The following is a 15,006-nucleotide window of genomic DNA, read 5'->3' on the forward strand; positions in this document are numbered from 1 at the left end:
CAGCTGTTGAGGACATGGCAGGGTGGTGACAGGTCTGAAGCAAAGATAGAAAGCCATCGATCTGCTTTAACTGTGATCACTGCTTTTCTTCAACAAGGTCGCTGGGCTGCCCAACACACACCTTTCTTCCAGCCCGTTTGTCCTGCAGGGTCTTGCCCTCACAGGAGTGGAACAGCACAGCAAGGCTCACCCTTCAAACCTCTCAGGTCTTTTATGGTCCCAAAAAGGAGGCAAATATTAGCAGCAAGTGATGGGACAGGAGAAAAAGTCTATTTACATATTTCCTGCCCTTGCCTTCACTTATTTGTTTTGCAAGTCTTTATTTTCCAAAGCAATTTATAAACAAGAAGTGAGACAACCATTTGTTCAGACAAAGGTTAATAGGGGCCTAGCGGTCTCTGAAGACTCTGCAGACACACTTAGGTGTGAAATCTTGGAGCAGCAATAAAGATGCTGCACAGACAAGCAAGTCTCAAGAGAAGAATTTAATCTGTCTAAATATTCTCATTATGTACATAGTTTTCAGCTTCCATTCACAGTAATCAGAGCAGAGACAGCTTCCAGAAGCCTTTTTAGACAATAAGGCGTGAAAAAGGATTTTTACGTCAGTCATTATTCTTCTCTCCATCCCCAGCTTGAAGAGTCAATGTTTGAAATGGTTTTTGTTGAAAAGAAGACACAGTTTTGGGAGAGAAAAAGTTGACAGGAGGAAGGCAGCACGGGTCTTTGGCAGACTGGTGGGACTTGGCACAAGGCAGCTCCCATTGGCACCATTTGTCCAGAAAACCTCAAATAGATCATTCTCCTGGTAGTCCAAAATAGGTTTTCTGTAGGGTCATGCACAGAGTATGAAATACAATACTACTTCCAGAGAACCGCTTCATTGGAACTGGCAAGAAGTTTCAGCTACATCCACCCATCTTACTCCTAAAAGTCACTTAAACCTAAATACAGTACTAAGATAAGGTAGGAAAACTAGAGGCAGGCATCTAGGACAAATGGGCTGATCCAAAAACTCAGCTGCTTTCTTTTGGGATCACAGTGTCCATCTGTCCCCTTGCCACAGGGGAACTTGTCTGCAAAAAGAGACCTTGTTTGTCCACTGAAACGTGGAACCTGAATTATTCCATCAGGCAAGAATTCAAAATAGAAAGTTAAGAAAACAGAATAGTTCTCTATGGGTATGATCCCCTGGGACCAAGAGAAGCTGTGCTTTTGATGCATCTCACCCCTCCTCACTTTCATATTGCGTTTTCCCCTTCAGACAGGCAGGTTTCAGCTTTTCTGGCATGTTCAAAACTCTATTTCTATACACAAGAAGCTTGGACAAAATGTGTAGAGATAATTACAGTGGTTTACTACTGAATTGTTTGCTTGAAGTCAAGTGACTTCCTTCCCCTGCCCTCCCATCCCCCAGTTTCTCTCAGAAAGTTTAAGAACTCAACTGGTCACTGGTTGTCCACACTGCAAACAGGACAGTGGGGAAAATATTAACCAGGACAGCAGGGGAAAAATATTAGCCAGCACAGCCACTTCAGAGGCAGCCCAAACTCAGAGCCAGGGTCAGTACTGTGGTCTGAGTGTTTTATAAATTATTACATCTCTTATCCCTCTCTAAGGAGGTCACCATCCTCTCTGCTTTCTGGAGAATGAAACCACACAGGTCAAGCAGGGAGTGGGACCAGAAGAGCTGAAGGCAGAACAAGTCCCAGTTTACTCCCATCCTCACCCAGTAATAAGCATTAGAGACCTTAACAGAAAAGCACGACTTGGAGATAATGCTGACACCCAGCAGCCTCCTGAAAACAGTGATTGTGACCCCACCAGTAACCCAGTATAGACTGGTCTGCTCTCCCACAAACAATCCCACCCTCCATCTAAGGGGGCACAGAGAACAACATTGAAGCCTCATCCCAGTAACTGAGCAGGAAAGGATTAACCACTAGCAAAGACTTTGCAGATATTTATTTTCCAAATCCACAAGACAAGCAGAGGGAAAAGCTCCTCTGAGAGTTATGTACACAGACTGCAAGTCTAATGCTTACAGAGTCTTAATTTTTTTAATTTTGCAAGACGTAACAACAATTATCTTCATGAATTATAGACATAATATCCGAGAGTTGCAGGCAGTAATTAATGCATGTCTGCTTTTTCTGACTAGCTCCTTCTGCTGGGTCAGGGAGAGTTATTGAAATTCAGGAAGGAAATCTTCAATCTTCTAGAAGTTTTAAAGAAGCAGACCAAGACAGAATTTAATAAAGCAATAATATTTCTCTTAAATAATTAACTAGACTTTGACATTCACTAATATTTCTGAGGCCTATCTCTTACTTTTGCAATAACACTGGATGTGATCCACCGCATGTCCAAAATGTACTAACTCCAAAATTACCTCTGGATTTCTCTGCACACACACAGCCACCCTCATTCCTTTTACTTAAAATTCTCACTGAGACCCTTAACAGAAGCCACACTATGCAGCACTGGCATCCTTCCCTCCTCCCATTTTGCCCTACCGACATCTGTCTCCAAATACAAGCACTCAGTGCTCCCCAAGCTCTAGAGAAGCCATGTTCATCATCCTTTGGGAAGAACCCTGGGTTCAGAGCAGAACCCCAGCACAGCATTAGATGCAATAGACAGTCCTGAACTAGACAAAGCTATTACTAAGGCAGTGAGTAGCACTGGATGTTGTCTAAGCTGGTTGTTTCCATCATCTTTCAAATCGCAGATTCTCCTGCAGCATTAACAATTTTATTCACATAAAGGATGGACTCAATGATCCTTGCGGGTCCCTTCCAACTCTGGCTATTTTATATTCTAAAGCACTCAAGTGAGTTTAATAGACTTCAGTATCTTGACAACAATTACCCCCAAGTGAATATTACTTAGCCAGCCACTGAAAAACCCAGTGAAGAAAAACCCAGCCTTTGGCAAAAACATCTCACCTGCTTAAGCAATATAAAACTACACACCAAGATGGACAGAACTCAAACTCAAAACCGTAAGGATCATTTTGAAGCCCAACAAGTTCAAACACAGACATGTCCCCAAGAATAGGGAGGGGGTATTTGGCCAAAAAAGTCAGACTGAACCAAAAGTTTCATACTCTGTTGTTCACTTGAACTACATTATTTCTATGAGAAATAAAAATCCCTATGCACTAGAAGCAGAGTTTAAATGGCAACAATAGTCATCCCAATTCAAGAAGCTCACCAGATACAGCCTGTAAGCATCAATCCTTCGAATTGGCCCCCAGCACTTGTCCGTGTCGTTGTACTTTGTGCCATCTCCAACACTGCAAGAATGGTTGCCAGTGACACTGCTGGGAAAGGAGGGAGAAACAAAAGACAGTAATTAACTCCTAGCAGATGTCTTCCCCTCTCCTGCATTCAAGAAAGAAGAATGAGCAGAGGCCAATCCTCCTCTCTGTCCCTGATCACACTCACTTTCTTACATTTTCTGGACGGTGTAACACAGCAAGTCACTGAGCACCAGAGGTTTGAAGGCAAATTCTTGAATTGCCTGCAGTTATTTGCAAGTTTGATCATTTGATCATCAAGCTGGTGAGCTCAAGTCTTTTATGGTTCACTGAGGTTTTCCGTTTTCGAGATACAAGTCCAAATCCAGCTCAGATTTGATCAAACCAATCTTTTTCATTATCTGTTTCTTTGAGAAAGGCACCACTCCCAGTCCAGAGCTAAGTCCATGTACCATCATCACTCACTGGCCTCAGGCTTAGTAAGCATTACACCTCCCAGCTCTTACCCAAAGAGACAGAGAAGGGAACACATTGCAGAGTATTGCAATCAAACTGTGGAGCAACAAGTCCCATGTCTGCAAGTGCTGAAGCTGGAAATACTTCACATCTGAGGACTTGTCTGGAATCAGGTCAGCTACTTTGCAGGCAGGCAGCAAGCACTCAGGTGGGGAATACAAAACAATTTCACCTCCCACCCACAAGAGATGAGCTGTCCTTGAGTCATTTCTCCATCCCATGTTTTGGAAAGTACAGCTGATCCTAGTCAGACTTATCACCCCATCAAACCCTAAGCCTGCCCTGTCCCCTGGCAGCACACAGCCCCTCAGCAGTAAGCACACTTACCAGGTCACCTGCATGAGAGAGACTGGCACCGCTGCTGCATAGATTGCCAGATCTCCATAGAGGTAGATAATTATGCAGAAATAGAAGAGGTTGACACCCACTGCAGAAAAAGAAAATATTGTCCAGATTCAGCAGAGTACATGGAGACTCTTGTACTCTGCGCTTCAAATATACAAATTTTTAAGGTCTTAAATCACCATTTGTCTCCATAGTTTCTACAGCAAACTCCACCCAAGCTCAGGGAACTTAACCATGGAACAGGAACTGATGAGGCATGAGGGGTCTCAGAGCTCCACTATGCCTCCTTCAATAGCTGGCACTGTCACTAAACCCTCTAGTTCAAGCCCATCCTGCAGTCAAGACCAACAGGTCTCACATAAGTCACTGGCCAGATGAAGCTGTCAGCTCGGAACAGCCACAGGCAAACATCCAGGTGATGCTCTCAGACTCAGTGTGAGCACAGCCTGACAAAGTGAAATGTAGAGAGAATGTTTTTAGGCTCTGCTGATTCCAAACCCTCTGACTGCAAACCTGCAGGACCTTCACAATAGGGATTTGTAGGGATTTGGCCCTGCAGAGCTCAGATTCCAATGGGCTGAAATGGAGCTGCTTTGGGAGATTCCCTACCACTGGCAACTTGAGCCAAGGTCCAATCCTGCAAACTTTAAAACTCTTTCTGCAGCCTACTTACCCTGATGCCACCACATACACTCTTCCTGCCCCTACTTGTTTTTTTGGATAGGTTTTTCCTCAGCTTTTAAAAATTATTTTTAATTTAAATCTTGCCTTGCCTTCACCTATGAGATTAAAAAAAAACCTTACACAAATTAATTGGGTGCATAGAACAGCCTTATTGAGGCACAAGAAGACACTGCTGTGAAGGGCTAAAATCTACAGGGATAAAGAAATGCTTGATGAGACTCCAGGATTCTCTTCTTGCAAGCACGTCTGTATAAACCTCGCCAAGGAAAAACAAATTGGAAGATATTTTATTTCAGAGTCAGATGAGTTACAGAATAAAAGCCTCAAATTTATTTAATTTAGGAAGTTGACATTGAAGGAAAACAGCTTAAGAAACCTGCTCATACTTTCAAGTTGTGATGCCCACCTGATGCTTAATCCCAGTGCAGCTTAGCAAACCTCACACTCACAGCTGTGACAACTATCAAACAAGGATAACACTGCTGCAGGAATGAGGACCCATTCCTAGTGTGCTTGGGTACCCCAAAGTATGTTTTGATGATTTGCCATCACACTGCCCCTGGATCCCTGGATGTCAGGAAACATTAATAGGCATTCTCCTTTGTTTAAATAACTTATTCCATATGCTGAACCTGCTTAGCATAAAAGGGGCTGTATCAGGAAAGCACCGAGAGCACTTCCCTGCTTCTGTACAGTAGCACACTAAATCAGTGCTCTGGAGTTGTTCCTGGAGACAAATGGACCTATCACAGAAATTGTCAGATCATTCCATATAGCTCTTCCCTTGTTTTCTTGCTCTGTGAAAGACATCTTCACAGTTAGGGAGTCTCTGAATTGTTTTGGAAACAGCAACAAACTACCTACCAGTCTTCTCCAATTTCCCATTAAGAAGGTTTGAAGGTTTTAAAAAATATCTGACATAGGACAGAAGCTGCAGAGACATGAAGCTCAGGACTACACTGACTCAGACAGATATTCTGTTTTGGGATCTGTGACTGGTCTCAGGACTCAGCTGCCCCACACACCCAAAATAAGGCTGATGTGACCAGCTAAGCCACAGAAGCACCAGCCAGTACCCAGCAGCACACACTCCATCCCCATTCCAGTGCAGAGCTCTCTGTCTGCAGGAAGCACAGGTGACACTCCTCTCCCAAACTCATCCTCTCCAAGACAGGAAGACTTTAGCATCAGCTCTTTTATAAACTGCTGCTGACCCTCCCTGATCAATACTTTCATTACTGGGCACAAAACAGGGTGAAAAAAAAAAAATCAATGACTTCCTGTGAGGAAACAGCATGATAGATGTGCCTAGAATCTATTGCTGCAATAAATGACTGCTCAGTCCCAGAAGAAAGCACCCAACATTGCATGCTAAAAAATAAAAATATTAAATCAAGAAAAGAAGTAGTTTTTCAGAGCCAGCTCTTTCAAAAGAGCACACAGGATCTTCACAGCCTAAACCTAAGTCAGCTCCCTTTAAGAAAGCAGACAATCTGAAATTGAGATTTATCCCCATCTTATCTCCTAGGACTGCGGATTCAACTCCTGTCAGATTGTTGAAAATAAAAATCAGTCAAGGGAAAGGAGCAGAGAACTCACTAGAAATCAGGGGTTTTGAGGTCTACTGCACAGCTTTCATCAGCCTTTCCTCTGGAGGCTGTGAAGCCCTCCATCACCGTGGGTTTGGATCCATACTTTGTATATCATGAGTAAACACCCAGACATTTGCCAGCTGTGAAACCTCACAGGCTGGTGCTTGGAGCTAGGAACTCCCCAGTGTGGCCCAGTTTCTCTGCACTAAGTGGTCACTGATCAGCTGCCCTTGCTGAAGGCCTTTCTGTGCAGCTGTGGGAAGGGAGCACCTCAGCAGGGACCTGCAGAGGGAGGCCCTTCACCTGTCTGTCTCTGCAGCCACTTGCAGGCCAGAGGGTGTCTCTGAATCGGGACTCAGTGACAGGGATGGAGCCTCACTGCTGAGCTCAGACAGAGGGAAAGCAGCAAATGAGTTACAGCTGCCCCAGGCCCTTTGCTTCGGGCACCTCATCCCATCTGCAAGTCACAAGCGGGGTCAGGCCATGGTCTGCAGCTGTTCCAGCCACCTTCCTGCAGATGGATTCAGCCCTTCGCAATGGGCTGAGTACAGCCTGGGGAGGATCCCTAACACAGAAATCAGATAACTCTGGCTAAAGCAACATTAAGAAGAGGGATTAAGATTTAAGAGTACTAAGCAGTTTATTTCACTTTGCTCAGAAGCTACATCAGCGCCCACAGAGAGAGGACACATATTCCCAGCACCCTCTACTGGCTGAGGCACCCTCTACTACCAGAGAGGCCCAGAACCTGCCTGGCTTCTGGGGGTCCTTTCCAGCTCCCCTGTGAAGCACATGCAAAGAAGGGGCCTCCCGAAACTTGATGAGAACACACTGACTCCTGTGATCACCAGCCCTCCACAGCCCAATACTCAGTAAAAAATACTGCTGATCCCTTTCACATGATTGCTCTCAAAGCACTTCTCAAATACTACTCCTCAGAGGAACATCGGAGACAGGGATGTGCTCACTGTATTTCACACACAGCAAAGCAAACAAGCAAGAAAACTTGCCTAAGGTTGTAACAACTCAGTGCTATAGAGGCAAGACCAGGAACAAGATGTTTCTGACACACTTCACTTCTCTGACTAAAAACATGGCAGCCTAGTCCAAGGTGGATTATTTTGATAGTCCTAAGTGGATTCAAATCTACAAAATCCCCGAAGAGGCACGCAGGAAAATTAAAAGGTTTTATTCAATTAACTTTAAAATCAAAAAATAAAGTTCAAAGAATATTCACTCCTTAAGCCCAGCTGTCCTTCAGAGGCAACAGCTTTACACTGGCATAATACTGATGTAATGCAGTGGAAAAAACCCAGCCTTCCATCACCTCTTTGCAAGGTGGCCAGTGAACAAGGGAAAAACATCACTTTCCACAAAAAATGGGGCCTGACAGGCTCAAAACTGCACAGCCATGGTGTCTGATGATGTTCTGGCTCTGCACAGCATTTCATTGTCCTGCTTTACAGGTTTCAGAATCCTCATCACTGTGGTTTGCATTTCTATCACACACAGGAACGGATAGAGCTTTATTACAGCAGGGTTACAAGTTGGTTCCCTGGCATACAAAAGACATTTAAAAGCAAAAAGACAAGCCAGCTGTCTATCATATCCTCAGCAGGGACCTCTTCAGCAGCTCATGTCCCAGCTCTCCTGATGATTCCCCAGACGCAGACAATTCCTAGAAGCTCCTATCAGAAGTCTCTCTCCTTCAGACTGCTATTTACAGGGCTCAAGGAAGCCTGAATGTCTTACTCTCAAATGCTACAACCAAGATGGAGCTGGAAAACACTACAGCTGGGCTTCAGACAGCGGAGGTCACAGAGGACAGATGCAGTTCAGAGGTAGGTGAAGTGCAGTCAGAAAAGGCACTGACTTACACTTGTCTGTATCAAGAAACTGGTCCCATAACCTGCAGTGTTTTGCTGGTTCCATGCTCACCACAGCAGGTTCTGGCCCAGCTGGCCCATAAATACTTTGTAGAAACATCACAAAGAAGGATGAATACAGTCCACAGAGAGAAGGAACAGCACATTTGGGTGGAATTATCACAAACTCAGGATGCAAACCCACACTGAGAAGCATGCAAACTTACAGAACAGCCATACACACAACGTGCAGGAGGACCCACAGGGACTTGAAAATGTTCATCACTTACCTTTATTGAAGAACATGGAAGCCATCTGGCCCATTTCCACCCTCTCAGTGATTTCAAAGATATTGGCTGAGCCACGTCTCTCTGCAAGTTAAAAACAAGAAGTGTTTCAACCAGTCCCTCCAATAAGCCCTGAGGCCGGATTACCTGGATGCTTGGGAGGCTCTAGCAGCAGTTTGAAGGACAGTATGTACAACTCCACAGCTGCAGAGTCACTGGGCCAATTACTCTGCTAAAGCTAGTTTAGAAGTGTTTGGAAAATAAGATGCTCTTATCTTAGTGACCTAGAAGGAAAAGATCTTTATCAGGCAGCAGAAGGCAAACTGAATTCTCAATGAGTCTTATCTTGCAAGCGCTGAGGACTTTGGGATGAGAGCATGTGGAATTAAGGGTGAAACGGACAGAGGAGACCACTGGAACACTGTCTGCAGAGAAGAGGCCTCACACCAGTGAAAGCATGAACTGGGTACTCACGAACTGACAGGATAGGCCGCGTCTCTGCTCGCTCGTAGCCATCGTGGAGGAGAACATCACTGTCAGACACTCCAGAAGAAGAATCCTCATCTTCATCATCCTCCTGCATGAAAAGACCAGACCACTGCTGAGATATCTGCTACCCACAGTACAGGCTGTGCCACCCCCAGTGCCGCGGTCACACTGAGTGTTCCAGACACTCAAAGGAAGGTCCCAAACAGGGAGGGTAGGACATGCAAGCAAAGGCAATACCAGGGAGCCCTTGGGATGCTGTGGAGGGCAGAAGAGAACACTAGCAAAGCAGGCTGAAGTGAGTGACAGGCTCTGCTGTCCCAGCCCCGGGTCATAACACACACACAGCAACACTGCCCAATTCATGCAGTGATAAGTGGCACAAGGAAGCTGGAAACTTCCGGCAGATCTGCAGTGTTGCAGAACTGGTAGAAAAAAATAAATCCAACCATATCTATCCAGAGCAGGCAGGTCTAGTTCCTAACTCCATCCCACTAATACCAAGGCAGGGGTCTAAATTAGTGCAAACAATTATGCCTCCCTCTGATCCAGTAATGCCACAAGTTTTACAGCAAGGATATAATTCAGAACTGTCCACAACCTGGGATACAGCCCGAGGAACAGCAAGGACATCCCAGCCTGTCCCAGTTAAATGACCTGAGATCAACAAGGATTTATAGTCCTCAGCACACTCCAAATAGCACCAATATATTGGCTGCCACCTCTCCACATTCAGTGAGCAGCGCTTCTGGGCAAGGAGAGCGTGATCAGTAAGAAATGTGAACAGCACAAGAGATTTTTCAAAGCAGGAACAGAAAATCCTGTCTTTAATGAGCAACCCCACAGGGAACTAACAGCTATATTTTATATGGCAAAGTTAAGTACAGTAGAAATTTATTTCTTTAGAGTTAGTAACGAGGCAAGGCAAAGATGCAGGGGAATGCCAGGAAAATCCTACGTGATACAACAACAGGAGAAAAAGGAAAAATTAAACCCCACACAAACCTTGTGTTTTTCCATTCTCTTCCATCTCAGCTGGGCATTTGCAGCAGCCATGGCTTCCACTACAAAGGTCGTAGTCATATAGCTACAGAGAGAAAAATTCAATTGATATCATCAGTAATAGTCAAGAACTGTCACTGAAGAGAGATGGAGAATAATTCCCATCTGTTTGTTGAAGCAAACAAACAAACCAAAACAATCCTTTTGCCAGCTCCCCACACACTGTTTTGACAGTGTTTCATCTCAGCTTATTGCTCCCTTCCGCTCTTGAGATTCAGGTGTTCAAGCAGACCACAACGTGCAGTAAAATATAACACACCTTCAGATATAATAACACTTTAGATATTTGGAAGGCACATTCCTGGTGTTCCTGTGGGTTGAAGGCAGCAAGAGGACTTTGACCTTTGCTAGAAAGCAAGTTTCCTTCCTCTTTTTAGAACCTAGGACAAACCCAGTTCTATTCTGAAGCTTGTGGCAAAGGTACTCTGGTCCCTTAAAGAATCTTACACACGGCATCAGAAGCAAAGCATCAATACAAGAACAAGGAACAGATCACACGTGCAGGCAAATACTGGAGGACAGCGAAAAAGCCATCCAGGGAGATAGGGAGAGCCACTGATGGAAGGAATATCATTATCTCAGCTAAAACCAGTCCTATAATATGAATCAATAAATTTTAAAACTCCCTCAAATCAATCTAAGGCTTTAAAGTGGTTTCTCACTGCTTCAGGAACTGGACTTGCCTATCAAGCTCAAATAAGAGATCAGTTTTGCAAGAATAAGGAAGTGCTGAGGCCTGTGTAGCAATTTCCACCCAGGCTTTTTGTGAGGGTGCCCAGTGGGCACAAGGAAGTCACAAGTACCAGGACAAAAGCAACAGAGCTCCCAAGGCATGCAGCACTTTGAGCTGTGTCTTCTCAGCTTAATCCACTGCAGTTTGGGTGCACAGCTTTGGAGGTTTGTGCTCTTCTGCTGACCTTGAAGGATTGTCTGCTGGTGCTGAGTTCCATATATTGAATTTATGCTTTTAAACTAACATAGCTAAAAGGAATTGCTTCTAAAGCTCCCAGTTACTGGTAACCCCACAGATAGCATTTGATCAAACCTTTGCAGCACCCAGCTCTGAGGTGAGGCACTCACAAGCATTTGTACAGTCAGTACTGACCATACAGTCCCCCTGCACGGCAGCTCAGAACAGATCCCAAAAGCTCTGCCTCCAAACCAAAGGCACATTCAGGCTGGCAGAGCTGGTTACTGAAAAGGCTGGGACTTCAAAAGTCCATTTATACAAATGGCAGGAGGGGATTTTGTTTTATTTTATTTTAAAACCAAGCAAGGAGCAAGCAGCGATTCCCAGCCCACCAGAAGATGGCAATTGTATCAGTAACTCCTTAGAAATCAGTGCTGTATCCACAGCCTTCAGCTCCACCTGCTGCTCCAGCAGGGAGGCACCTGGGCAGGGGCTCACAGTGAGCCAGCACTACAAACAGGAGACCACCTCCAAGGTCTTGAGCAGCACAGGTCTGGAGGGGCTAAGACAGGCCTGAATATACAGGAATTTGTGTTCCTGACACTCTTGCAGCTGTGAGAAAGAGAAAGCTTACACATCTGCAAGCCACAAAGCAAAGACTTGACCCTGTGCCACCTGTGACCTGGTTGGTGTTTGGGGAACTGATCCGTGCCAGAGGCAAGCATGGAATGTATCCACAGCGAGGACAATGTCAAAAAGGTAGCTGGGATAAAGGTTCCAGAAGACTCTGGACTGGAGGAAAAAAAGTCCTTCCCATCAGTCAGGAAATGGGATGTAGCAGAGAGTCAGGAAGTGTATCCCCCCCCAAATCAGGTCCACAGGCAACACCACTGCAGAAACCAACACTCAAGGAGCAGAGGGACAGAGCACACAGGAAAACAGCAGAAGTCTTCACACTGTCCTCACCCCGAGGAACCTCCCAGTCCCCTAAAGACACACACTCACATCCTACCTCATAAATCCCAGGAACAGCAGGAGGATGAGGCTGACGAGCCATCCTGCTGTGGCAAAGGCCTTGGGCATGGTCAGGGCTCCCGTTCCGACGATGAGGTTGAACATGTAAACCAGGCCAACCTGCAACCAGCCACATGATCCAGCATCAGAGCGTGCCAGGAATCACCCAAAACACCTCACACACACCCTGATTTAAATGGACAGGGCAATCCCTGAGCCAGCAGGGTGGGAGCAAGTCCACATGAGAAATAACTGGAGGAGGGGACTGCCATCCAAAGAGAACAATGTGGGTGTCAGCACATTTCTGGAGACACTGACGTTCCCCTCCAGTTTTCTAATTATTTTAAATTATTTTTTCCTCTCTAGCCTGTAAAGTTATAAAGTACATGAGATTTTTTTTTTGTTTGTTTTCAAATCACTGCCTTCTACCAGAAGTGGGTTGGGGTCTCTCCTTTTTTTCTGACCTGAACACAAGTAGTTATGACTATGCACCTTTCAGGATCTTTTATTCTCAGTCAAGCAGGAAATATCCAAACAGAATTCTAATTCAAAGCCTGCTTGCCATTTCACCAGTAAGAAGCTGAGCAAATGCTGAAGAAGGGATTTTACTTCCTGAAGGGAAAGGATTTTATCTTCCCTGGCAATGAGCTTTTTCAGTGTCCAGAGACAAAAGAGAACTCTGCACTTGGACAGGACCCCCCAGGCTATGAATTTAGCTGAATTCAAGATCAAAAGCTGCCAAAGTTGTTGTGCTTTGGTGGGGTTATTTTAATATAGGTCAGAGTCCCTCCAGAGGAAAGCCAGTAAAGAGCTGTGTATGAGCAGACTTTTCTGGATGTGGAGCAATTAACACCAGGAGAACTATTCCCCAGTGACCCTGAGAGCACTTCACTGGCATAAGCACAGCAAATTCATCTTTTGCTGAACATCCCAGAACGAGGCTTTTCCTTTGGTCAAGCAGAGTTTAGAGGGTGCCTGTATGTTCAGCCTGGTCAGACATCTTCAGGGAAAATGAAGGAGGAGAGTCTCAGCCTTTGAGATTACTCTAGGAAATTCATGCAGCACCAGCATAACAACATCAGAGCAGGTGACACTAATCCTTGAAGGTCCAGACATCCCAGTTATTGTCTTACTTCTCCATTTTCTCAGTTGTGACCTATTTCTGCAGCCTAATATCCACTTCTCCTACACTCAATCATTAACATGGAGATGAAAATTTTAAAGCATTTAAAATCCAACACACAGACTTCAGGGCTGGTTCTATATTTATTGAGTTCACTTAAAAAAACAAAAACACTGTTTACAAAGTGTTGTTTTTAAAAGCTGACATTTTATGAAGACTTGTGGCTATGAAAACCGGTATTTCCAGTAATATAGGAAAGCAGTAATTGGCTCTGCAGTTGCACAGGACACCACATTACAGGGAAGAAACCTCTTAATTACTCACTTTTAATGAAGTGGTATAAAACAAATTACTGCAACAGCTGCAGCTAAGTAAACTTTGAGAAATTCAGGAGAAATTGTTTATTTAAAGCAACAAAAGAGAAGAAAGTGGGATAGTTTCAATGTCCCAGTCCCCCCATTTATGCCAATGACAATTTGGGTAGATGAAAACATTAACAAAATGTGAGAAAGTGGCCAGTAGGATGAAGAGCTGGTATGGGACATTAAACTCTTTTTAGCACTTTTAGATCTATACTTTAAGCAGACATCATCCCTTTACTTTATGAAAAGTGATCTGTGATGTAAAAAAACCCCCAATAACTACAAACATCAAGCATTTTTAACCACCTTTGACCTCCATCATCTCCCGAAATGCTGAGGTTGTGTCCATGAGGAAGTAGGATTTGCAAACACAACGCTGAGGCAAGAGGATTTTGAAAAAAAACTTGTGACCAAACCCACAAGCAGTGGAACTTACATAGGGAGAGTAAAGCTCTCCGGTGTCAGTGATGCCACCTGCCATCCTGAAGGTGGAGGGGAACCCCAGAGCAAAGCCAGAAGGATATTTTTGGGAGGGTGTTTTCAATTTCTGTTGCCTTTAACCTACGGAAACATCGTAACACTGTGTTATCTTTGCTGGAAAAAGGAAGAACTCACAAGTTAGCTTTTGCACACCAGTTTTCTGGTACTTGAACACATTCCAGAAGGACCTTGTCCTTCAGACAGGACAGACCCCACTCACCAACACCACTCGGTTCAATACTCTGTGAGAAGTTTTCATACCTGTTAAACTGGTTTAAAAGCAACCAAAAGACCCTGCCCTTTCACAGCATGTGATGACCAAATTTCATCTTCTCCAAACAGCCAGAGGGGCTGTTTCAGACAACTAAAACCTCAACAGGAAAAATGACTGCCTTGAGGATGATCTCAAACTGCTGCTTCTCATGCAGCTACTACTCCTTACAAACACATGCCTCCTGCAAACCAAACAGCAAAAACCAGCCTAAAGTCTCTCCTCCTAAATTCAGAAATAAGTAGACAAATGAAAATGTTGGACCAATTAAACACACCAAGATGCTTTTCACACAGCAACATTTCCAAAGCAGAAGCACTGGAGAAGCTTTACATTGTTAAAAAAAAAAACCTAGAGGTGTAGGGGGGAACTGAAGCCTTCTGGAAGGTTTCAGTGTCAATGATTAGCCATAACTGAAATGTTTAAGGGCCTCACACTTCTACATGTGCTCCTACTCAGCCACACCAGCTGGGACATGCCATCAGCACAAGCTGAGCTCCACTAAAAAACCCAAACACTTCTAAGCTTGTACACCTACGCTGCATGACAGAAAAGAATCAGGGAGCACAGCTCACTGAGGTCACAACTGGACCAGCCTCAGAAGAACAGGTCATAACTCCACCTTTTAGAACAAACCTCGGCTCAAAACACCGAAGCCAAGCTTGGCAAAGCCAGAGCAAGCAGCAAGACAACGAACACCGCGGGACGCGGCCGGGGACAGCGTGTCCCCGTGCAGGGCCCCCACCC

General features: G+C 44.8%; 1 protein-coding gene across 2 annotated transcripts in view; it reads right to left on the bottom strand.

Moving 5' to 3' along the window:
* The window catches only part of TMEM104 (transmembrane protein 104), a 43,437-nt gene extending 28,460 nt beyond the window's left edge, over window positions 1–14,977 (bottom strand). Inside the window, exons 1-7 of one of the 2 annotated variants that reach the window (XM_017743261.1) lie at window positions 13,945–14,977; window positions 12,022–12,143; window positions 10,043–10,124; window positions 9,026–9,128; window positions 8,555–8,635; window positions 4,106–4,205; window positions 3,217–3,322 (exon numbers count right to left, since the gene is read on the bottom strand). In XM_017743261.1, the coding sequence (XP_017598750.1) occupies window positions 3,217–3,322; window positions 4,106–4,205; window positions 8,555–8,635; window positions 9,026–9,128; window positions 10,043–10,124; window positions 12,022–12,143; window positions 13,945–13,989 (639 nt within the window). In that variant the 5' untranslated portion in view covers window positions 13,990–14,977. Of the gene's footprint in view, window positions 1–3,216; window positions 3,326–4,105; window positions 4,206–8,554; window positions 8,636–9,025; window positions 9,129–10,042; window positions 10,125–12,021; window positions 12,144–13,944 lie in introns of both variants that reach the window. The other variant, XM_017743260.1, reaches the window with a different exon arrangement.
* Window positions 14,978–15,006: the final 29 nt, after the last annotated feature.

Source organism: Corvus brachyrhynchos, unplaced genomic scaffold (assembly GCF_000691975.1).
Source record: "Corvus brachyrhynchos isolate BGI_N302 unplaced genomic scaffold, ASM69197v1 scaffold148, whole genome shotgun sequence".
In the NCBI taxonomy this organism is placed as follows: Eukaryota; Metazoa; Chordata; class Aves; order Passeriformes; family Corvidae; genus Corvus; species Corvus brachyrhynchos.